Genomic DNA, 25,919 nt, shown 5'->3' with positions numbered 1-25,919 from the left:
AACAGTTAAATGGAATACTGTAACTGGTTTAAATATATCAAGAGAATATTGCCGAAAATATATCCACAAATGGCGGTCTGGAGTTTTACAAGGTAAACTTTATTTTGTGTGGATAATCAATTACCTGAAGATTATTGATACATATTCATATTTAGGCCAAAGAAAAACCGCTACTGACAGAAATTCAAAAGAAAAATCGCTACACTTGAGCAAAATCTAAATTATCGTGGACACAAAATGATTGGAATAAGGTCATATTTAGCGATGAGTCTAAATTTGATGTTTGCGTTGGAGATCATCGAAAACGAATAATACGAAATAAAGCAGAAGACTTTCATAAAGATTGCTTAAAGAGGGTTGTTAAATTTCCTAAGGAGATTATGGTTTGGGGTTGCATGTCAGCAAGAGGTTTGGGCAAATAAAATTTTATAGATGGCACTGTTAACGCCCAAAAATATCAACACATTCTTGAGACCTCACTTTTGCCTAGTACTCAAGAATTGTTTTCAAACGAAGACTATATTTTCCAACAAGATGGAGCATCGTGCCGTTCAGCAAGATCAACTAAAAATTGGTTCGGTAATAATAATATAAAAGTTCTATCCCATCCTTCAAGTAGTCCGGACCTCAATGTTGTAAAAACTGTGTGGCCATAAAATGAAGCAATATTTAAGAAACCACCCTCAACGAACAATTTTTGATTTGCGGACAAATCTGCAGGAAATTTGGGATAATTTTTCTCCTCAAATGTGCCAATCTTTGGTAAATACAATGCCAATTAAGAGTTCGGGCAGTTGTTAAGGCGAAAGGTTATGTAACTCCGTATTAAACAAATTTCTTGTTGTGCTGTCCCAATATATAGTTGTCAGCAAATTTGGCTTGATTTTGTCAAAATGAGCTGTTATCAAAAGTGATTTGTTTGCAAAGTTATAAAAATATAGTAAAATTGTCTAGATCATATTGTAATGTTTGAATTTAGAATAATAAACAAAATAAATTGAGTCGCTTTAATAAATTACTATTTTTATTGCAAAAAAAGACCTTGTCCCAACATATAGTTGTTAGGGCTTGTATAATTAAATAAGCTACGATAATAGTTCTTTGGTAGCATACTAACCTTAGAGCATCGATAAGGATACAAACCCCCATCCGTATTGAGCTCTACAGAGCCTAAAAACGATGACATATTTATTACAGCCGCTTTTGAACATGAAACTGGTGCGTTCACATTTTTTGCTGCTGCTCTGTATAGAAGCGGAAGTAGCGCCTAAAAATTGCGTAAAATTATTTTCTTTTCATTCGTCTCAAAAATCTTTTTTAATAAAGTGATTTTGTATGTAGAATAGAAAATAGAACATACAAATATGGGGAATTCATTAAGGTGATACGTGAGTCATGTAACCTTGATTTTTAATTAACTATTTCAATGTATGATAAAAAGACGGCAATAAGTCGTTACATTATAAAATAAAAGCGATCTTCATTTCCAAATCAACTCTGACGTCTTTTTTTATCGTATTGCACATAAAAAAAACCCGGTGCAGTAGGTAAACTATTGGAAAAAATTAAAACAAATATTTATATTTTCATAAAATTGTGTACTTATAACGAAATAACAATCTTTTAAAACAGAAAGTTCATGTAATGATATTGATCTCCAATTTATAAAGAGCCCCCACACACGCCCATTCTTTAGCACGGGCTGACTGTGCAGGCCAGTTTGCGCAATCTAACCTGGTACCACAGGTGGTTTTTTAATTTCCCCCATAAAAAAACTCGAAAGGAGTTAAATCACTGGACCTAGCAGGCTAAGATATGGGCCCCTTGTTCCAACCCAATTCTCTCTAAATTCTCCATTTAATAGTGCAATTGTAACTCTGGCGTTTTAATTGTAATTGGTAATACCATGGGCGCCGGAAGAATGAAATTTAGGGGGGGCAAGGTAAAAATGAATAAAAAATTGACATTTTTGGTAATTATTGGGAAAACTGGAAATCATCCGATTTTCACCAAAATTGGTATACACCCTATTTTGAAGTCGTAAATTACGAATCTGAATCTTTTTTCTTGGCGGTCTCTTACCGTTTTTCACAAAAACGAAAAATTATTTCAACATCGAATTTTTCTTATTTTCTCATATTTTTAAGGTTTTCTAGCACATATTTTGTTAGGTATTCAATAAACAATGATGTTTTAGCTATTTTCTGTTACTTTTTTAACCAATTCTATGCATAATAGAGGAAAATTTGCTAAAATAAATTTGTAAACAATCTGAAAATGTTAGATTATAGCTTTGTTCGGGTTCTTGATATTACCGATTCTGAACCGTCCAAGAACTTTGCAGCGCATGCGCAAATGAAATAATGTCTTCATATTTCCTTCTGCGCATACGCATCACAGTTCTAGGACGGTTCAGAATCGGTAATAAGAGAAACCCGAAGTAAGTTTATGTGTTTCTGGCATTTAAAGCAACGTTTTCGCTCATTCTGGAATCGGAAGGCGGTTGCCAGAAGAACGGCTCCTTCCCATAACTGCTATTTTACCAACGAGATCTGACTATTTATACCCACGAAGTTGCACGAAAGAGTTTTGATTGCATTGGTTACAACTTCCATGCAGAGGGTGTTAATCTTTTGTTGTTATATTATTAGATTAACTAAAAAAAGATTAACCCCCTCCGCAAAGAAGTTAAAACCAATGCAATCAAAACTCTTCCGCGTAATTTTGTGGATATAGGTGTATATTTAATTATTGTCGATCTCATAATAGGTAATTTATTTAAAATCCCTAATCACCCGAAAAAATAGAAGATATGGCAACGTTGTAAATTTTCAAATTTCTAGATTAGGTCTAGAATATATTTGTCTCTCTTATTACATAGGAGAGAGAAAGAAGGATATATCAAATGTCAAACTTCCATCTGGTCTCAATTTTCTTTGCTATTTTGTTAAGAAAAGTGTTTTTCAGTAAAATGTTGGACACTTTTCTATCCCCAATCAAGTGTGGCTTTTAGATAAACTATAATATAATGAAAATATAGTGAAATTATTACTTTACAGGGCCGAAATAAAGAAAAATTCAATGTTGAAATAATTTTCCGTTTTTCTGAAAAACGGTAAGAGACCGCCAAGAAAAAAATAGATTCGTAATCTACGACCTAAAAATAGTGTGTATACCAATTTTGGTGAAAATCGGACGATTTCCAGTTTTACCACATTTTTTATTTTTGACAGGTAACACCTAACAATTTCATAATAATGATTATTTTTTTTACAGATGGATGTAAGAAGATAGCTTTTATTTTTATTGTTTCAGTGATCCAGGGGGGGGGGCAAATGCCCCCTCCTGCCCCCCCCTGTCCGGCGCCCATGGGTAATACTAATATAGAATGTTGATTCACCTTTTCAAAAGTTTTTAATTATGCAGATAAATAATAATATAGAATATTAAATTGTGATAAAAAAATAATTAGGCAACTAGGTCAACACAAAATCAAGGCCCGCTTCGATATAAAGATAAAAAACCTAATATTTCTCTCATTCTTAGAAATAAATACACGTAATATCGTTGGAAAGGGTTAAACGCCAGCATTTGTTTAAGTTCATAGCCAACTATGATGTCCATTTAAAACATTATATTTTTTATTATTTCTGACTAAAAAAGCCAGTATAGAAAAAAACTGACTGCGCCACTGGATTGTGCATAAAAAAGTGCCTTAAGAATGTTTTTACAGAATTTTATTATTCCGGTAATAATATATAATAATGGTAAAAAAATCAAAAAGACTGCGTATCTCGGTTGGCAGTGAAAATATGAACAGGCCATTAAACGTTTCCCAGAAATCGAGCCTATGATATCTATGTCGGTTTTGCTTTATCTAGTTAGGAAATAGGTTTTCTCTGTTAAATCAGACCAATTTCGACCACCCTGTAAAATAAAGATTTTTTTATATCTGTCACTGTACTATTTACCACTTTTTTATTTTCCATAAACATAGCGGGCTTTTTATAATGACATAAAAACTATTTATTTAAGTTTGACATTTTGTTGCAAATTAATAATACGCTGAACTTTCTTTACGAGCACAATTGGCCGAAATTTCCCACACACGTGCCCATATATGATTGTACAAATCAGGTTTGGACAGGCGCACAGTGGGGTATTTGACACAGACAGTTGATCGAAATTATTTTTTTTTTAATTATTGCTAATTTCAATTAAAGAGGAAATAATATGAACAAAATAAAGGATAATTCGTCGATTCTAAAAAAAGAAAGAAAAATCACTGTTCCAGTGTTTGTCCGTGGCAATGCCACTAATGCCAGTAGTAATATCGCAACTAATATTACTAATGCTACGACTGATCCGCGAACAATGCCCATACCACTAAAGTCGCTACTAATGCCAAATTGTGTTATACTGCTAATGGCACTAATGCGATCGCTTTGTACACAACGATTCCATCGCGGTTTACACCTCGCATTAGTATATCACTGATTGGCAAATTAGAGGAAACCAAGAATGTTTTTCTCATTTTATCAGCAAAGTCGCAAAAAGTCGCAGTATTTTATTTTACTGTATGAAAGCCCAATGTTTACTAAGTAAAACGTATATAGACAATATGCTGAATTCTTCGAAATGCGCAACTAAATCTCTAAGTATAATAAAAATGTCACAAATTTAATCAAATTTCCTGAACGCCCAACTTTTAGTTGCAAAAAAAATCGTTGGTATAGAGAATATCAAAATGAATAATACGTTTTTGTCGAATACATACCTGCAGCAATCAAAACAATAATATAAACGTAAAAAGAGCACAAGAACAAAAACAATTTATAATTTTAGACATAAAATTTAGCCATTTACCTCTTATCTTTGAGAAGTAACAACTTTGACGTTTCGTTGAAACAAATGAATGCAACTAAACACACCCATAGCAACGCCATTCATTGCAGACATGATTTAACTTATCATTTATCTTTTTTTGGGAAATCTTAAACACATTTGGTTTTTCGAATTTCGATCACCTTTTTCATGCTAATACCCCACCGTGAGGCGGCCTGTGCGAAAAAAAACTGGCGTCTGTGGGGAGCTTCAGTAAGTATGAAGAGATTTATCCGTATCTCTTATGCCGGGTCCAGACCAAGGCGACTCAAAATAAACACGATTTTGAGACAAAAACAAGACAAACTTGTGACAAAAAACGGGGAATTCTGACAAGACAAACTTGAGACAAATTGTCCACACTGCAAGGACAAAAGTACAACAAAGTCAAAAGTTTAGTTGTTGCGAATGAGTTTTATTAACCATGTGTGATTTCACTGGTCTCCTACTGTTGGCAACACACGCCATCCACACTGCGATCTTTACCGACTCGAGACGGGATATTGAAAAGTCTCCGAATTTTGAAAGAAAACAAAAATGAGACAAAAATGTCGCAGTTTTGTCGCAATTTTGTCGTAAAATTTGTCGTAAAACATGAATGTTTCTGTCTTGTCGTTGTTTTGTCTGCTTGGCCTGGACCCGGCATTAAATTAACTAGAAACATATTTCCAGTCGGTGGATACCTATTCTAAAAAGACGTCACGTTTCCTTAGAACTGACTATTGATGAGATTTTATATGTAAAATTAGTAGGTGGTGAATATCATCGACAGTCATTTCCTAGATAACTGGAACTGGAAACCATTTCTTTTTTATCACACGGTAGATACCTTGGTTAACATTATAGGTCCAATAGTATTGATGGCAAATGTTTCAGCCAATTGTTCGGCTTTTACCATATTTATCCTGGTGGATTTCGGAGAATATCCGGCATTATTGAATAAAACATTCAAGCCATCATCTCCGACAATAGATTCCACGTCTTTTGCAAAGCGGTCAAAAGTATCCGTATTTTTTACGTCTACGAAAGAATGGCAAATATGAATTTTACATAATCAAAAAAAATTTCCTTACCTAGCGTTAAGATGTGGACATTTCTATTTTTTTCAGCTATTTCCCTCAATTCCTAAAATAAAATATATAATATATGCCTATTTTCGTAAAACTTATATTTTAAGGAGATAAAAATAAAGTATACCTATGACTAAACAAAATACGAAATATACAGCGTGTTTTAAAAACCATGTGCTATCTCTCGTGGGAATATTGCTCACGTAAAAAAAATATTTTTATACGAACATTCTGCTTTTGTTTTGTAGCTACAGGGAGTTAAAGTAATAATAAATAATAAACAACGGTTTATTGTACAAAAAACCAAAATAGCTTCATCGACAAAGCATTTACAAAATAAACAAAAGCACAAAAAAATATACAAATAATAAAAAATATCATAGAATACAAATCAATTCAAAAAAAATAAAAATAAAACCTATGTACATGGACATTGCTGGACACAAAAAAAAGGCGTATCAATAAAATTTTACAATAGGAAAAATGTAAATGAATATAATCATGTAAAAGTTATAAAATATTAAATATTAAATAATACTAGATCTTTAACCAGTGTGTGAGATGATCAACATTTTAAAATTCAAAATTGTTCATGATTAAACATCAACAAAAAAGTCGTTTACCGCATATAGGGCTCTCTCCCAGTAAGTACACACACCGGAAAAATCTAGGAATATCATTTTATTAATGTTAAAAATAAATGTTTTGAATAAACAACCACATATTTGTAGGCCGATTCTTTCTACTTCGATTGAAACGAAGTAGTCACACTAGTTATTTCTAAATTTGGGATATTTGCAGAAGTGTTTGTGCATTTTTGTCAAATGTATAAAAAGCACCTAGCATCAATTGTTCGAATTTAACCTGTACTGGCTATGTTTTTATGATAACTGGCCAGAATTCATTCAAATAACTCTGTTTAGTATTAAACGACATTATGGAGCGTAGACATCTTAACAGAGACGAAATGCTAAGGGCCATGGATATGCTCGAAGCTGGAATGCGCCAAATCGACGTAGCTAGAGTGTAATATCGCGATTAAGTGCACGCTACCGTGAAAGTGGTGATGTTGCTGAAAGGCACACAGGGCGACATCGCATTACTACCCCTCAGCAAGATCATTTTTTACAATTAAATGCTCGACGCCGACCGACTCTTACAGCACCAGAGCTTAGTTTAATTCTCCAGGAAACACATAATGTAACCGTTAGTCCTGACACTGTTCGCAATAGATTAAGAGAAGTCAACTTAAGAAGCAGACGCCCCTGGAGAGCTCAACCCTTAACGAGAGGAAATCGAGAGGTACGATATTTGTGGGCTCAAGATCATGTTCAGTGGTCGAATGAACAATGGGCCAATGTTCTCTTCACGGATGAGTCACGCTTTGGAATTCATCCGGATTCGAGAAGGCTTAGGGTATGGAGAGAACCGGGAAATCTTATTCGGTTGGATCATGTTCAGGAAGTGCACCCTTATCAAGGTGGAACAGTTATGGTCTGGGGAGGAGTCCAGTTAGGCCGAAAAACCGATCTCGTTTTTCTTGAAAAGTTTCTAATAGGAATCACATATCGTGATTTAATTGTTGAGCCTGTCGTGTTACCATATGCCAATGATTTTGGGAGAAACTTCATTCTCATGCATGACAATGCACGGCCTCATACAGCCAGAGTGGTAAGTGAGTTTATCAATTAAACATCTTACCCTGGCCGGCACAATCTCCTGACCTCATCCCCATCGAGCACGTATGGGACGCGGTCCAAAGAAGAATTTTGAGAATGGGTATGCCTCGTGAAACTCGTAGGGATCTGGTTCGGGCCGTGAATGCACCGTGGCAGGCTGTACCTCAAGAAGAGATTGACAACCTGATCAGGAGCATGGAGAGACGATGTAGGGCTGTAATGAACAGTAGAGGAGGCCATACCCTTTATTAAGTAAAAATGGTTTTATCTTTTTTTTTAATTCACAGTTTAGAATAAAAAAAATCGTGCATTTTTCTGAATTCAATAAATATCAATATAAATTTGGAAATTTCGGTAAATTTCGCATTTTTATTTCCAATACGTCCTTTATTTGTTTATTTTAATTTTATTATATCAGAAATGCAAATAATAAAATTACTGACGATGGCTGGATAAAATTGTAATATCTCTAGACTTTTCCGGTGTGTGTATTATTTCAGAGCTTTGCGAAATGCGGGAAAGAATGAAAGTGACTTGATATTGTTGCGGGCCCGTGTGGACTCGACCTAACCTCACAATATGGCCCGCCCTCGTATGACCTTAACATCGCATAGACACCGCAATGATTCATTCGTTCGAGAAGAATCGAGTCCCACTGGAATGGACGAGTACATACGAGAACATTCGAAAACCTTGTCTACGCACCTAACGATCTATGGACAATTCTAGAGTTCTTTACCTGTCGGTATAAAAGCCGGCGGCGGTGGCCTACAGGGGGCAGTTATAAATATACAGTTGACGCGCTAAAATTCAAAATAACTTCTTAGTTATAAATCGTTTGTAAATAGTTCTATAAGTCTTTTATCGTTATTATTTTTGTTAATTAGTGTTAAATAAATAGTGTTTAAATAAATTGTGACTTTCTATCCAACGGAACCGACGAAAAACGTAACAATTGGTGTCAAGTGTGGCGTGTGTGATAGACTAGTAAAATAAAAAGACAGACAATGGCTCCGAAAAAATTGTTGAAAGACTTGAAAGTGTCGGAATTAAAAAGCGTTCTGGAAGAGAGGGAATGCGAAACAGATGGAAAGAAAAGCATTTTGCAAGCTAGACTAAGAGACGTTTTGGTGGAGGAAGGTGAGGATCCTGACACATTTTGCTTTGAGTTGGAAGGTGACCTTGACTCGTGCCTACAAAAATTAGACGACAACTTGAACAATTTGAATAGTAAAATAATTGACTTGGAATTTAATTTAGAAGAGAAAATCAGTGATAAAATTATGGAAAATTCCCAGGATTTAATCAATACATTAGAAGATAAGATCATCGAAAATTCTAAAGATATACAGGCCAGCTTTAATAATAAAATAGTAATTTTGGAAGAAAGTTTTAACAATAAAATAACAGAGATTGAGGAAGATGTAAATAGAAAAATCGAATTTTAAAACAAGAAATAGCAAAGGCAAATTCACCAAAATGTCAAGAAACATCGGAGGCACCGAAACTAGTCGAAAATAAGTATATCTCAAAGTCAGTTATTAAGCCTCCACAGTTTGACGGAAAGACCGCTTGGGCCAATTATTTTTGCCAGTTTGAGGCCGTTGCGAGAGCGAACGGATGGACAATCGCTGAAAAGGCTACCGCTTTGACTGTCGCACTGCGAGGAGATGCGACTGATATTCTGCAGACATTGTCACCATCGGAACAGGGAGATTATCAGCAATTGGTACGACATTTAGAAATGAGGTACGGCCAAGCTCATTTGGAACATGTCATTCCCAGCTAAAAAATCGCATTCAAAAGTCAAATGAGTCTCTGCAGGAGTTTGAAGCCGACGTAGCCCGCCTCGTTCGCCTTGCGTACCCTGCTACGCCAGAGAATGTTATGGAGCGGTTGGCAGTACAGGCATTCTCCGACGACTTACGTGACAACGAGACAAGACAAGCACTTCTCCTAGCCCACCCAACGCACTTGGTGGATGCTTTAGCACGTGCCCTAGAATTTGAGGCCGCGAAACAAAGTTCTCGGTCTTTAGGAAGAGTACGGGCCATCGACGAATGTTCTGACGAATCCGTGGAAGGGATTATTCGGAAGATAATGGACCAGTACATGGGCAAGAAGGGACCGATTGTTGCTGGAACTGCGGACAGGTGGGACACGTGCGAAGCCGTTGTAAGGAGAAGAACGAAGAACCGGCTTCGTCGAGGTCGGAAAACTACTAAGGGTCGAAATGAAGGCACACGTCGACCTGCACCCAACATGCCCCAACGAAAACTGTTCAAGTCGCCTCGCTACAACACAAATTCAACAGCATTTTTGTGGATGGTTTTGTTGATGGAGAGTTCCGGACCATGCTGTTGGATACAGGTGCGACGAAAACTATCATCAGACCGGACATTCTTAAAACATCGAAGAAGGTTAAAACAACACAATGGCGACTACGTACAGCTACAGGAAGCTCCGCTCTCATCCATGGAGAGGTAGATCTTAATTTTGTTATCGGAAGCACCTGTTTTAATCATCGAGTGTTAGTAGCAGACATCGAAGATGAACTTATTCTCGGAATGGACATCATGACCACTAGAGGTTTTGAGCTAAACCTCAAACAAGGAATTTTGAAAATAAATGAAGAAGAAGTGGTTCTGCATCGAAAATGTGAGGAGACGCTTCGCGTGGTGGTAGCAGAAGATGTTTCGATCCCTGAGCGCTGTGAGATATTTTTGGATGGTTGCCTAGAAGGTAAAATGAATAATGGGAGTATTATTCTGTTGGAGCCAAGGAACCATGACAGCGAAATAGGACGAGGGATCGCTGTTGGAAAAGCCCTGCTACGAGCGAAGAAAACTGTACCGGTGAGAGTAATGAACACGAATTATTATTCTGTATCCTTGAAGAAGGGAACCCTCTTAGGGTACTGTTGTTCGGTCTCCTCAGTCGTTCGAAGCGTGGAAGCCTCCAAAGTTTCGACTTCAAAAATTCCGGACAAAATGGTGAAGGAGTTAGTAAACGTTAAAGGATTATCTCCCGAAAATAGAAGAAAATTGAGAAACCTGATAATCAAGTATCAAGATGTGTTTGATAAAGGAGAAGCAGGACAGAGAGGTCGTACCAATTTAGTACAACACAAAATTGATACCGGAGATGCACGACCAATCAAACAAAATCCGAGAAGACTTCCGCTCGCCAAACGTGAAGAAGCTGATAAAATCCTTCGAGAAATGAAAGAAGAGGGTGTCATCGAACCATCTAACAGCCCGTGGACATCGCCGGTAGTACTAGTAAAGAAGAAAGACGGTACCACCAGGTTCTGTGTTGATTATCGGCAGCTCAATAATGTTACCAAGAAGGATAGTTATCCCCTGCCGAGGATAGACGATACTCTAGACACGCTGGCGGGGTCAACGATATTCTCTACGTTAGATCTGAAGAGTGGATATTGGCAAGTCGACATGGCGCCGAAAGACAGAGAGAAGACAGCGTTCTCGGTGGGCTCCGGACTGTGGCAATTTACCGTCATGCCTTTTGGATTGTGCAACGCGCCAGCTACCTTTGAGAGACTAATGGAGTCTGTGTTAAAGGGACTATCCTGGATACCTGTTTGGTGTACCTGGATGACATCATAGTGGTTGGGAAATCCTTTGACGATCATCTGAAGAATTTGGAAGAAGTTTTCAAGCGACTAGGGAGCTCTGGTTTGAAACTTAGCCCCAAGAAATGTCATCTGTGTCAAGAAAAGGTACACTACTTGGGCCATGTAGTCTCCTCCCAAGGAGTTGCGGTAGATCCACAGAAGACCAAGACAGTGGAAGAGTGGCCGATACCTAAAGATAAACATGAACTACGAAGCTTTTGGGACTATGCACATACTATCGCCGCTATGTACAGGGTTTTGCCACCATCGCAAAACCATTGACCAGACTTTACCGAAGGCGAGAGGCGTTTCTCTTGGGACTCAGATTCTGACGAGGCATTCCGAAAATTGAAGAAGGCCCTGACTAGTGCGCCCATACTTAGCTACCCTCTTGGCAACGGAAACTTTATATTGGATACCGACGCTAGCAATGTTGCGTTAGGCGCTGTTCTGTCTCAGATCCAGGATGGTCAAGAAAAGTCATTGGTTATTTTAGTAAGACCTTGTCAAAACCGGAAAGGAACTACTGTGTAACCAGACGAGAATTACTAGCAGTAGTTAAAGCAGTGGAACACTTCTACAAGTATCTCTATGGAAGAAAGTTCTTGTTAAGAACAGACCATGCTGCTTTGAAATGGCTGTTGCAATTTAAGAATCCTGAAGGGCAGGTAGCTAGATGGATTGAACGATTACAAGAATTTGACTTCGACACAGAACATCGAGCTGGGGCAATCCATCGGAATGCCGACGCACTTTCCAGAAGACCTTGCGCTAAGGACTGTAAGCATTGTTCCTGAGCTGAAGAGAAAGAAGTGAAACTCCTAAGAACAACTGTGGTTAATGATAGTTGGCAACCCGAAGATCTTGCAAATGACCAAACCAGTGACCCAGAATTAGGTTTAGTAATTAACTGGAAAAACGCAGGCCAAAGACCAACGTGGGAAGAAGTCTGCAGATATTCGCCGAACGTAAAGTCATACTGGGCTCAGTGGAATTCTTTGGTAATAGATAACGGACTACTTCGCCGTGTGATCGAGAGACCGGAGGGACAAGAAGAGAGAAGGCAGATCGTCATTCCAAAGAAGAGGGTCCCAGAAGTATTGGAGGAAGTTCACAATGGAACCAGCGGTGGACATCTTGGTGTTACCAAGACACTTGGCAAGCTGCGTGAACGGTTCTACTGGGTGAACTGCAAAGAAGATGTGAGGGCCTGGTGTAAGAAATGTGACATTTGCGCAGCCATTAATGGGCCACAAAAGCGTGGTAAAGCCCCTATGCGCCAGTACAATGTTGGTAGTCCCTTCGAACGAATAGCGATCGACGTGGCTGGTCCTTTCCCGGAGACGAACGATGGCAACAAATACATTGTGGTAGTAATGGATTACTTCAGCAAATGGGTCGAGGCCTACGCGTTGCCAAATCAAGAAGCGTCCACGATTGCTGATGCCCTTGTTAAAGAATGGATCTGCAGGTTTGGTGTTCCCATGGAGCTTCATTCAGATCAGGGAAGAAACTTTGAGTCCAATCTGTTCCAAGGCGTCTGTGAAGTCCTGAACATCCGCAAGACCAGGACGACTGCTCTACATCCACAATCCGATGGGATGGTTGAACGCATGAACAGAACTATCAACCGTTATCTGGCCAAAGTAGTCTCTGACCACCAAAGAGACTGGGACAAATTTCTTCACCTGTTCCTGTTGGCCTACCGTTCATCCGTCCAAGAATCTACAGGGCAAACTCCAGCCAGCATCGTTATGGGACGGGAAGTGCGCCTACCCTGTGATCTGAAATTTGGTTGCCGACCGGGAGAAGAAGTCGCCGGAGAAGATTATGTCCACACACTACGTCAAAGGATGGACGACATTCATCAGAGAGTCCGCCTAAATATTCAAAGTGCTAGTGACCGAATGAAGGAACACTACGACATTCAAGCTGAGCATGGAGGATACCAACCAGGGAAGTTGGTGTGGCTATATAACCCGCAGAGACGTCGTGGGTTATCTCCGAAGCTACAATCCTCGTGGGAAGGGCCATACGAAGTCATGGATAGAATTAATGACGTCGTATACCGTATCAGAAAATTGCCAAAAGGAAAACCGAGGGTAGTCCATTTCAACCGTTTGAGCCCCTACCAAGGCGAAATAGAAGATCGTGCTGGGACCGTGAGAACCTGCAGCTTTGATCCCCCTGATTCGGAGATGTCCTTTGACGATTTCATGGCCCGATACAACAGCAGTGAGAAGGCTCGCTATGGTGTAACCAAAGAAGATCAACGAGACCTCTTTTCCGTGCCTCCTGATTATTCGCTCGCTCATTGTGTGGCTCGAGATTTGCGGATGTCCAGAGGAATCGCTGCGACGTTCAATGAGAAGTTTGGGCGTGTCGGAGAACTACGCCGACAGGATCCAGAGGTTGGAAGCGTCTTGAGGCTAACCGACAATGCACATGGTCAAGCAAGGCACATCTTCTACCTGGTCACCAAGGAATGGTCCCCGAGTAAGCCGACTTATCTCAATCTATGGAAGACCCTGATTGAACTGAGAGAAGCCCTGCTAAACAACAACATTGCACGATTAGCCATTCCGAAGCTGGCGTGTGGACTCGATGGTTTGAGTTGGCGTACAATCCGGAACATGATTGAAGTCTTGTTCAGATTTACGGGAATCGAGATCCTCGTTTGCTGCTACAACCCAAAGCTGAGATCGGGAGAGAAAACTGTAGACTGCTATTTCTACCAGACTTCGCAATGTACCAGGGGCCAGCTTTGCAAATACCTTCATTCACCGTATAATCTCGGGACGAGCATGTGCCTAAGAAGGGGCAGTGTTGCGGGCCCGTGTGGACTCGACCTAACCTCACAATATGGCCCGCCCTCGTATGACCTTAACATCGCATAGACACCGCAATGATTCATTCGTTCGAGAAGAATCGAGTCCCACTGGAATGGACGAGTACATACGAGAACATTCGAAAACCTTCTCTACGCACCTAACGATCTATGGACAATTCTAGAGTTCTTTACCTGTTGGTATAAAAGCCGGCGGCGGTGGCCTACAGGGGGCAGTTATAAATATACAGTTGACGCGCTAAAATTCAAAATAAATTCTTAGTTATAAATCGTTTGTAAATAGTTCTATAAGTCTTTTATCGTTATTATTTTTGTTAATTAGTGTTAAATAAATAGTGTTTAAATAAATTGTGACTTTCTATCCACACGGAACCGACGAAAAACGTAACAATATTCAAAGGCAGATGATTGTACTTTTTTTTGGCATTGTACAGTATGAGCCTTTAACTAGTTCTGAGCTCGGGGTTGGCAGATAAAGATCGTGCTCCGCATTCCTATGTGGATATGGCCTTTCGGGAATAGCAGATATGTGCTTGCGGATTAAGCAAACGGATTCAAAAATGAATAAGGAAGGAAGAGTCGTTATTTTGAAATTTTTTAAAGAAATTCTGGCAGTGAGTTCTACTGTTCAGTCCCAAATAAATATCGAACTGCTTTCTTTTGAAGTTTGAAAATACGATCAAAGTATTTTTTTATTTATAATAATTTTCCTCCAAGTGCTTTTAGTGATTCCAAGCACATCATAAGTGATACATATTTTAATGTTAAAAATGTGTCGACAGATTCACCAGAGACGTTCATGTGGGTTATGTTTTATCACTGGTATATTTAAAAAAAAAATGTACGCCACTGACTTTTTTCTCTTATTATCAAAATTGTGTAGACCGTTTAATGCCGATTAAGTTGTATCTTGATATTTTGTCGATTTCAATCTCCTTGATGAGATAAACAAAATTTTATATATCACAATAATTAATAAAATTAAAATAAAAAAAATAATAAATTATTTATTTAATCTAATTTATTATTAAATTTTGTTAAAAAAATTTTAAAACTGATTTAGAAGATTAAAAAATAATAATGGCAAGTTTAAAAAACATTTTTTTAAGAGTTTTAGCATTCTTAATCTAAGGTTTTAGCTGTAACTTTCATATTTTTTGATGAGGAATTATTGAGTACTTATATTTAACACTTTGGTCAGTTAAGGGCATGACGAATTTTAAAGATTGGTATATTAGACTTGAACTAAGCCAAATTAATAAAATTGCGTTTATCTCTATGGTGTATCTCATCAAGGAGACCAAAATCGGCAAAATATCAAGATACAAGTGAAAAAAAAAGTCAGTGGCACACATATTTTTTTTTTGAAAAATATTCCAGTGATAACACTTCTCCATCAAATATAACAACGCTTTTTTTAGTATTAGAATAGTAACTTTTACCATCAAAATTTCATTCAAATCGCTAAAAGCACTTGGAAGAAAATTATAACAAATGGAAAAACGAATGATTTTAGAAAGGGGGTTCCCTGGAACACAGCCTGTAGCTTCGAAAAAAAGCATAATCGGACCTATATGTTGATATGAATTTACGCGAGAAATTTCCCCACGAGAAATGACAGATGTTTATTCAAACACCCTGTATAATATCCAGAGAAAAAATGAATAGAGGAATTCCGATGATTTATGGAATGATAGCATTCTTAATCTAAGGTTTTAGCTGTAACTTTCATATTTTTTGATGAGGAATTATTGAGTACTTATATTTAACACTTTGGCCACAGTTAAGGGCATGACAAATTTCAAAGATTGCTATATTAGACTTGGACTAAGGCAAATTAATAAAATTGAGTTTATCTCTATGGGTGTATCTCATCAAGGAGACCAAAATCGGCAAAATATCAAGAGACAAGTTTTAATAGGCATACGGTTTACACAATTTTGCTAACAAGTGAAAAAAAAAGTCAGTGGCACACATATTTTTTTTTTGAAAAATATTCCAGTGATAACACTTCTACATCAAATGTAACAACGCTTTTTTAGTATTAGAATAGTAACTTTTACCATCAAAATTTCATTCAAATCGCTAAAAGCACTTGGAAGAAAATTATAACAAATGGAAAAACGAATGATTTTAGGAAGGGGGTTCCCTGGAGCACAGCCTGTAGCTTCGAAAAAAAGCAAAATCGGACCTGTTGATATGAATTTACGCGAGAAATCTCCCCACGAGAAATGACAGATGTTTATTCAAACACCCTGTATAATATCCAGAGAAAAAATGAATAGAGGAATTCCGATGATTTATGGAATGAACGATAAGCTTTTATAAATTCACAGTCTTAAAATCTATCAGACATATTATCTAAAACTTGCGTGCTAATTACCTACTATACCAGCCTATCTCTATTAATTGACTGTGTTTGTAGGGGATAATGGAGTATTATTTACTTTACAGAAAATTACACGTAAAAGCAGTAATTATACGAACATCAGATCAAAGTAGATAATTCAGAATTGCTATTAGAAAAATGCGAAAGAGCTATAACAGGTCAACTCCAGTCAACTCCAAGTTTTTAACTCTATGGACACGTTAATACGTCTGTCATTATCAAGGACGCAAAACTGTCATTTGTTTTTCATTTTCCGCGTGGTTTTCCGTTAAGTTTTTAGAAAACGTAGTAGGCTTTCGTGATAACTATCGTTTTATTAGTAAATTAATTTAATATCCGTTTTTAGAACAATCAAGCATTTTTTTTCTGTTTCGAGTGTTTCTGACTTGTTCTCCACTACAAGACAATACGCGAAAAAGATTAAATAATTTATATACCCAATTCGGTGGAAGAATAGGTGTTGGGTTTATTTATTTCGAATGATGTAATTTCGCAGCGCACCGGTTTGCATTACTCATTAATAAGATTTTTGCCTCGATATTCTCAGTTCTAAAAGTTTCCTTAGTCCTTAAATTGAATTAAAATGCCGTGTTGGGGTTGTAGAGCCAAATCTTACAACACGAAATCAGTGCAAAAGACGGGTAACGAGAAGAATAAGAATCAGTCCAATTTAAAAAATAAACCCGAAAATAACGAACTCGGTTGTGCCGCTAATATTTCAGCTAAAAATATTTCTGGTAAGTTTATAAATTTATTTTTTTAAACAGAATTTGAAGAGTATTCATATAACAAGCTGGTGTTCTTCCAAATTAGAATATAGAAAAAAATAAATAAACGTTTTAAAATAACTGTCAACGCCTAAAATTATTGAAAAATGTTTGGTAAAATTGTACATTAACGTTACAATCTAAATTATTTTACCGCAAAACAGTTATCTATATAGTTATATAGATACTCTCTGTAAACTTAAGAGTATGAGTTAGAATACGCTAGAAATTCGATATAATCAAAAAACAATAATTTTTAGAACAAAATAATAGTACTTAGAATCAATGACAAAGCAAGTTTCTCGAGTTGCCGTGTAGCCTCGATTTCAAGCGCAACCGCGATAAATTTACTTGTCTATGGTTATAAATTTAAAATTCGTGACGTAACTCCAGAGCAGTGCGTTTCGTTTCGTTCTTCATTTGACGTTTACCTAGCGAAGGAATACCAGTAAAAGTTTACTTTTGTTTCCTTACAATTTAATTGTATTTAAGTGTTAATAGTATTCTGTAGAGAAATAAATCAATTAGAAATGGCTCCGGCTGGTAAGTAATTGTTTTTTACAGCTGGTTTATTTCTTTTCTAACCTACAAAGTAAAAAAGTTTTACTCACTGGTGCTTTTTCAATAATCCGGCAAGTTGCTATGACGTTTTGTGGTGGATTTGTGTCATTTACCAGATGTTTTACAATTCCTAAACCCAGTCCTCTGTTACACCCCGTAACTAAAATAGATTTCATCTCGACACCGCACCGAACCAATTGAATTATTTTGAATTTATGATTTCAAAATTCAAGGACGGCCGAGACGGAATTTTTGATAATATCGCCCTGTCATTGTCATAATGGCGTCAATTTTTTCTGTGAAACATGTCATGTTTACTGGTGTCTGTAAGTTTAGAAGTACAAAGTTTGTCCTTTTGAAAAATGTTCTAAGTACTCCCAGATTTGCCAGCACACTGAGCCGAACCCGTAAGTAAAAGTGTGGCATTGATCTAAAAATTGTACATCTACTATTGAGATTTGTGATGCAATTTTCGTTTAACCTTCAAAGATCAATTATTTTAGAAAATCCTAGTTTATAATTAATTAATCACCCCCACTAGTTTGTGATGTATATTATTGTCATTGTCTCTTTAAATTTCATTAAAAATAATACAGCTACTGATAGTATTTATGGTATATAGCAGCAATATTGGGATTAATCAACATTTTTTTTCAACATCAAAACATCACCTGATTTATTAATTATAGGGCACTTTTTTACTTACATTTTCCTAAGAATATATTTATTTCTACCAACTCAAAAGCCAACGAATATCATTTATTTTTAAGTAGCATAGTTGTTTGAGTATCATAAGTAGCTGACTTTTAAAAAGTAAAGTCAAAAAATTTAATTGTTAACTTTGTGAGATGTCATTGCAAAATGGCAGATGGTTTTTTAAACCTATCCTAATAATTAGACATGCAACCATGTAATAATTCATTTGCAAATAGTTTATATTATACTAGAAGTCATACAAATATAATGTCTTTTTTTAGCAGGAGAATATGATTACGATTTAGTGGTTATTGGAGGAGGATCGGGAGGCTTAGCCGCTGCAAAAGAAGCTACGGCACTTGGAGCTAAAGTAGCTGTTTTGGATTACGTCACTCCAAGCCCCATAGGGACAAAATGGGGCCTAGGAGGTACCTGTGTCAATGTGGGTTGTATTCCAAAGAAGCTTATGCATCAAGCTGCTTTACTAGGTGAATCAATTCATGTAAGTTTCCAAAACTATTTTTTTTTGATCTTATTTATTTAAAATGTTACTGGTTTACTGCGAAATATGTCAGGTGAAGAGGTTCTAATTAATTTTGATTTGATTTTACACAGGCATTGTATTCTAATAACCATAAGTGCTAAAAATAGTTTGCGTTCAAACTTGTAAATAATTGAATTCCTTAGATATTGCTGATAAAAATTGGAGTGGTTTTAATTTTTCATTACACTTGAGGGGACTCAGGTCAATTATTTTAAAACCAAAGTAATCAATAATTCCCAAAACTTCAATTATTTGGCATGATTTTTATTTTTGTCTGATATGATTTTTTCTACGTAGGACGCTAAAAGTTATGGTTGGCAAATAGGCGATAATGTAAGCCATAGTTGGGAATCATTAAGAGATGCTATACAGGCCCATATTAAATCTGTTAATTGGGTTACGAGGGTAGAACTTAGAGATAAGTAAGTATACTGAAACTTACCCAAAGAGAACACTTTTAACGTTTTCCTTTATAGGAAAGTTGAATATATAAATGGATTAGGAACATTTAAAGATGCTCATACAGTTCAGACAGTTACCAAACAGGGTGAACGTAATCTTACCGCCAGATATTTTTTGATTGCTGTGGGAGGCAGACCGAAATATTCAAATATTCCTGGAGCTCTGGAATATGGCATTACTAGTGATGATATATTTAGTTTAAATCGAGTACCAGGAAAAACTATCATTGTTGGAGCTGGATGTATCCTTTTTATTTTATTATGTACACTCAGATGAAAAAAATCGCAACGGAGAATTTTTTTGTCAAATTTAAAGTGTTATATTTTTGTTATTTTTAGCTCTATATTCGTGAATTTTTCAGCAAAGTGTATATAATTATATTAACTTTAATTTGTTTTTGAGTGTATTATTATTATTTATTACGTTATAAAATGATTATTTAGTTTCCTTATGTAGTATATAGACATTGGTTTAGAATGTGCTGGTTTCCTAAAAGGTTTGGGATACGATGCTACCGTGATGATTCGTTCTGTGCCTTTGAGAGGTTTTGACCAACAAATGGCAGGCATTATTGTAGAAGAAATGCGAGATAAAGGTGTTAAATTCTTACACAAGTAAGTAAATCAGTATTGTAAATATTATACAAAAGCTAATTTAGGGTGCCTTCATAAACATTTAACCACCATTGGTCATCAATGAACACATTTACTTTTAGACTTGACGCTGTTTTGCTAACTCATATGTTAGCATCATCAGCAGATGATTATAATGTAAAGTGACAATCTGCGTTGAGTTGCCGGAAGCCCAGTGGGCACCGATAGCGGGCGTGGCAAAATCCAGCCAATCAGTCAGAGCCCACTGAGCGTACAGTTAGATTTCTGCCACTTTAGAACAAAGAACAACTTGAAAGAATTGGACAGTTGTTACATATTCATTGCCAGCCTCTGGATGTTTACATGCATTAATGCTGATGCCGACTTGTTTAATTAATTTTAACTTAAGATTTATAGACTTCTTTAATTAATTTTATTATTCTGGCAACGCAAGATTTATCCGTCTACACGTGATCTTATCTGAGCTAACATGCTTCTTAAATCTAGTTAATATTGATCTTCTAGTTTGCCCAACATGTTTCTGATTACAATCTTTACAAGAAATTTCATAAAATTCCCGACCTTTCCAGTGGAGGTGTTTTATCCTTTGGATTACCTAATAATTGTTGTAATTTATTATTAGCACTATACACAAGTTTATAATTGACATTCTTAAAAATTCCTTTTTAGACCACGGATAACTCTCTATCAGACGGTATCGAAAAAAAATATTTAGACGTATCTTTCTCCACTTGAAAAGTCGAATTTTCAGAAATCATTAACCTATACCTACCTTTTCTAATTAATTTATCAACTAGTGAAGGAGAATATCCATTACACTCAGCTACATTCCTAATGTAATCTCTTTCTATTTCATATCTTTCGTTGGAAAGTGGGAAACTAAGTAATCTATGAACTAAGAAATTTAAACTAGCTATTAGGAATATATCTGCGTGTGGTCGTATTTTTCCTATAGATATCAAATTCCAGGCAATTATTGCCTGGATAAAACACCTCCACTGGAAAGGTCGGGTATTTATGAAATTTCTTGTAAAGATTGTAATCAGAAATATGTTGGGCAAACTAGAAGATCAATATTAACTAGATTTAAAGAACATTTAGCTCAGATAAGATATGGTAGACCGGATAAATCTTGCGTTGCCGAACATATTGTTGATAAAGAACATTGTATAGATCTTAATAATTTCAAATTAATTAAACTCAGTCTCAAATTACAGGCAATTAGATGCATATGAAAGCATCAGAATTAATAAATGTAAAGATGGTATGAACAGAGGCAACGGTCCAATTCCTTCAAGTTCTTTGTTCCTACTACTCTAGTGGCGGAAATCTAATTGTTACGCTCAGTGGGCTCTGACTCGGTTGGCTAGATTTTGCCACGCCCACTCGGTGCCCACTGAGCGAGTATATAAACGCTCAACTTGTAGATTGTACTTTAGTTTATAATCATCTGCTGATGATGCTAACATGGTTAGCGAAACGCGCGTCCAGTGTAAAAGTAAATGTGTTTTGGTGTATTGTGGTGATTTAGTGTTTTTATTTTGCTGTGTAATCACCAAAGGTTCCAACCCTCAACTTTAATTTATAGTTTCCAGTTGACAATATTTCGAAATAAGAAATAATCTACGTTATATATTATTAGCAGTTGTGATCGATTAGCAATTGTGAAAAATCCTTTTATTTTCAGTTTTATTAATCAGTTTAAGAAAAGATTCATTAATTTTTTCATTTTTACTCCTAATTTTCTTATAGGTATTATTTTAGCCTTTAGAGCTTGAACTCACTGACGACCAGGTTGCAACGACCTGGCCGGATGTATTGCGTTTATAGCTCCGGCCAGATGAACGACCAGTTTCAACAGAGTTGTCAGATCTAACGATTTTTTACGTTTTACCAATTAGAAAATATTGTTTCAGAAATGTTAAAATGTCCGAGTTAACTAAAAAGCGAAGTTGCTATTCATGAGCTTATTAAATGTTCTAATATTAAATAATGCATTTAAAATATTCTTGGATTTTTCGTTAATAAATACTGGTGTGGTAAATGGAGTAAGTAAAATCTCCAACCCCGACTACACGATAACGTCGTTATTTCCACGTTTATCAAATCCGCGATGTCTGCTATTCCATCAGTCGTTTCATAACAGAATATTCTACATCCTACCTCTATGTAATTTAATATGTGTAGAGTGAGACATGTAACTCGTGAGATTTTCAGCATTATATCAATTAAGGACAAAAACAGTATTGTTCCTAAAGGTGCGTCCAGACTTGAGCATTTTAGCCCGAACGAACCGAGCGCGCACGAACCAGCAAGACAAATAGGCCGAACAAAAACCATTGTATACACGCGACCGACAAAAAGGGAGATATTCTGTTTCTTTTTTCTACTGATATGGACTTCTACTGATGGTTCTTATCGACTTCAGAAGTAAACATATTAGGACCATCGTAAAAAAAGGTCGTCAGACACTGACTCTAAATATAAGCAGGTAGAAAGTTTAACTTCCAGTTATTTCAATGTTTACAATATAAATTCCTCTTTTTTATTGTTACTGAGAATCTACAACAGTAAATACTTCTATTTTTATGAATGTTTAAGTTACTTTTACTCTTAATTTTTTTTTTAATATTGTACCTAGTAAAATAAAAACACTAAATCACCACAATACACCAAAACACTTTTACTTTTACACTGGACGCGCGTTTCGCTAACCATGTTAGCATCATCAGCAGATGATTATAAACTAAAGTACAATCTACAAGTTGAGCGTTTATATACTCGCCCAGTGGGCACCGAGTGGGCGTGGCAAAATCTAGCCAACCGAGTCAGAACCCACTGAGCAAAACAGTTAGATTTCCGCCACTAGAGTAGTAGGAACAAAGAACTTGAAGGAATTGGACCGTTGTCTCTGTTCATACTATCTTTACATTTATTAATTCTGATGCTTTCATATGCATCTAATTGCCTGTAATTTGAGAGTTGTTTAATTAATTTTAAATTATTAAGACCTATACAATGTTCTTTATCAACAATATGTTCGAAACGCAAGATTTATCCGGTCTACCATATCTTATCTGAGCTAAATGTTCTTTAAATCTAGTTAATATTGATCTTCTAGTTTACCCAACATATTTCTGATTACAATCTTTACAAGAAATTTCATAAATACCCTACCTTTCCAGTGGAGGTGTTTTATCCTTTGGATTACCTAATAATTGTTGTAATTTATTATTAGCACTATACACAAGTTTATAATTGACATTCTAAAAAATTCCTTTTAGACCACGGGATAACTCTCTATCAAACGGTATTGAAAAATATTTAGACGTATCTTTCTCCACTTGAAAAGTCGAATTTTCAGAAATCATTAACCTATACCTACGTTTTCTAATTAACTTATCAACTAGTGAAGGAGAATATCCATTACACTCAGCTACATTCCTAATGTAATCTCTTTCTATTTCATATCTTTCGTTGGAAAGTGGGAAATTAAGTAATCTATGAACTAAGAAATTTAAACTAGCCATTTTATGTTCAACACTATGATGTGATTCATTAGGAATATATCTGCGTGTGGTGGTATTTTTCCTATAGATATCAAATTCCAGGCAATTATTGCCTGGATAAAACACCTCCACTGGAAAGGTCGGGTATTTATGAAATTTCTTGTAAAGATTGTAATCAAAAATATGTTGGGCAAACTAGAAGATCAATATTAACTAAATTTAAAGAACATTTAGCTCAGATAAGATATGGTAGACCGGATAAAACTTGCGTTGCCGAACATATTGTTGATAAAGAACATTGTATAGATCTTAATAATTTAAAATTAATTAAACAAGTCTCAAATTACAGACAATTAGATGCATATGAAAGCATCAGAATTAATAAAAGTAAAGATAGTATGAACAGAGACAACGGTCCAATTCCTTCAAGTTCTTTGTTCCTACTACTCTAGTGGCGGAAATCTAACTGTTACGCTCAGTGGGCTCTGACTCGGTTGGCTAGATTTTGCCACGCCCACTCGGTGCCCACTTGGCGAGTATATAAACGCTCAACTTGTAAATTGTACGTTAGTTTATAATCATCTGCTGATGATGCTAACATGGTTAGCGAAACGCGCGTCCAGTGTAAAAGTAAATGTGTTTTGGTGTATTGTGGTGATTTAGTGTTTTTATTTTGCTGTGTAATCACCAAAGGTTCCAACCCCCAACTGTAATTTATAGTTTCCAGTTGACAATATTTCGAAATAAGAAATAATCTACGTTATATATTATTAGCAGTTGTGATCAAAAATTCTTTTATTTTCAGTTTTATTAATCAGTTTAAGAAAAGATTCATTAATTTTTTCATTTTTATTCCTAATTTTCTTATAGGTATTATTTTAGCCTTTAGAGCTTGAACTCACTGACGACCAGGTCGCAACGACCTGGCCGGATGTATTGCGTTTATAGCTGCGGCCAGATGAACGACCAGTTTCAACAGAGTTGTCAGATCTAACGATTTTTTACGTTTTACCAATTAGAAAATATTGTTTCAGAAATGTTAAAATGTCCGAGTTAACTAAAAAGCGAAGTTGCTATTCATGAGCTTATTAAATGTTCTAATATTAAATAATGCATTTAAAATATTCTTGGATTTTTCTTGGATTAATAAATACTGGTGTGGTAAATGGAGTAAGTAAAATCTCCAACCCCCACTACACGATAACGTCGTTATTTCCACGTTTATCAAATCCGCGATGTCTGCTATTCCATCAGTCGTTTCATAACAGAATATTCTACATCCTACGTCTATGTAATTTAATATGTGTAGAGTGAGACATGTAACTCGTGAGATTTTCAGCATTATATCAATTAAGGACAAAAACAGTATTGTTCCTAAAGGTGCGTCCAGACTTGAGCATTTTAGCCCGAACGAATCGAGCGCGCACAAACAAGCAGAACAAATAGGCCGAACAAAAAGCATTTTATACGCGCGACCAACAAAAAGAGAGATATTCTGTTTCTTTTTTTTTTAAGTAAACATATTAGGGCCATCGTAAAACAAGGTCGTCAGACACTGACTCTAAATATAAGCAGGTAGAAAGTTTCCAGTTATTTCAATGTTTACAATATAAATTCCTCTTTTTTATTGTTACTGAGAATCTACAACAGTAAATACTTGTATTTTTATGAATGTTTAAGTTACTTTTACTCTTAATTTTTTTTTTAAATAATGTACCTAGTAGAAATATAGTCTAATGGACCCTGTTTGAAAAACGTTAAATTAAATATAATATTTAAAATACAGTTGTCCTCCTTGTGCATGACTACAATACAACTAAAAAACTAATTTAATAAAAAAAACAAGTGGTTGTAGAAAAACTTATGTGATTTTTTTGAAGGTATAATAACAAGTATAGTCTATAAAATGAATAACTTTGAATTTTGACCGTTATTTTTTACCAACATGGCAAATATAAAATCCCTCTATCCAAAAAGTTACTGATATTCTTTAAAATGAGTGCCGGAACGAATCAGATAGGTAACTCTTTTTACTTTCGTGAAATAGAAAAGGAAAATAACCAAACAAGTGACAGTTCTTCCTCTTCTTGCAAAAATCAATGCGAAATTTATGCGAAATGTCATTATTGACAAAAGTAAAATGTCATCAGCCTTTCACATTTCTAAATATCAGACCAATGCCGTCTCTAATAGAACAGCCTCGGAGCGAGATTTATGACGTCACGCTAGTTAGATACCACGGATTAATAAATATGTTGTAGA

The 25,919-nt window shown here is 35.9% G+C and overlaps 2 protein-coding genes across 6 annotated transcripts in view; one reads left to right on the top strand and one right to left on the bottom strand.

Annotated features, from left to right (window-relative positions):
• The window catches only part of LOC115884808 (C-factor), a 33,896-nt gene extending 15,861 nt beyond the window's left edge, over positions 1 to 18,035 (bottom strand). The window contains exons 1-4 of the mRNA XM_030903500.1: positions 17,883 to 18,035; positions 5,958 to 6,009; positions 5,714 to 5,904; positions 1,118 to 1,267 (exon numbers count right to left, since the gene is read on the bottom strand). Coding sequence (XP_030759360.1) covers positions 1,118 to 1,267; positions 5,714 to 5,904; positions 5,958 to 6,009; positions 17,883 to 18,008 — 519 coding nt within the window. The 5' untranslated portion in view covers positions 18,009 to 18,035. The remainder of the gene's footprint in view (positions 1 to 1,117; positions 1,268 to 5,713; positions 5,905 to 5,957; positions 6,010 to 17,882) is intronic.
• LOC115884806 (thioredoxin reductase 1, mitochondrial) overlaps positions 16,922 to 25,919 on the top strand; it is a 36,974-nt gene continuing 27,976 nt past the window's right edge. For 2 of the 5 annotated variants that reach the window (XR_004050619.1, XM_030903496.1), the window contains exons 1-5: positions 16,922 to 17,241; positions 18,810 to 19,030; positions 19,370 to 19,494; positions 19,549 to 19,775; positions 19,998 to 20,148. Coding sequence is in view for 4 of the 5 variants with exons in the window: in XM_030903496.1 (XP_030759356.1) it covers positions 17,088 to 17,241; positions 18,810 to 19,030; positions 19,370 to 19,494; positions 19,549 to 19,775; positions 19,998 to 20,148 (878 nt within the window). In the remaining variant the exon portion in view is untranslated. Of the gene's footprint in view, positions 17,242 to 17,643; positions 17,815 to 18,076; positions 18,240 to 18,717; positions 18,743 to 18,809; positions 19,031 to 19,369; positions 19,495 to 19,548; positions 19,776 to 19,997; positions 20,149 to 25,919 lie in introns of those variants that run through there. The other 3 variants (XM_030903498.1, XM_030903497.1, XM_030903499.1) reach the window with 3 other exon arrangements.

Source organism: Sitophilus oryzae, unplaced genomic scaffold (assembly GCF_002938485.1).
Source record: "Sitophilus oryzae breed Bouriz unplaced genomic scaffold, Soryzae_2.0 scaffold_357_pilon_pilon, whole genome shotgun sequence".
Lineage (NCBI taxonomy): Eukaryota > Metazoa > Arthropoda > Insecta > Coleoptera > Curculionidae > Sitophilus > Sitophilus oryzae.
The sequence above is the reverse complement of the archived record's forward strand: the minus strand, read 5'-3'. Positions and strand labels throughout refer to the sequence as shown.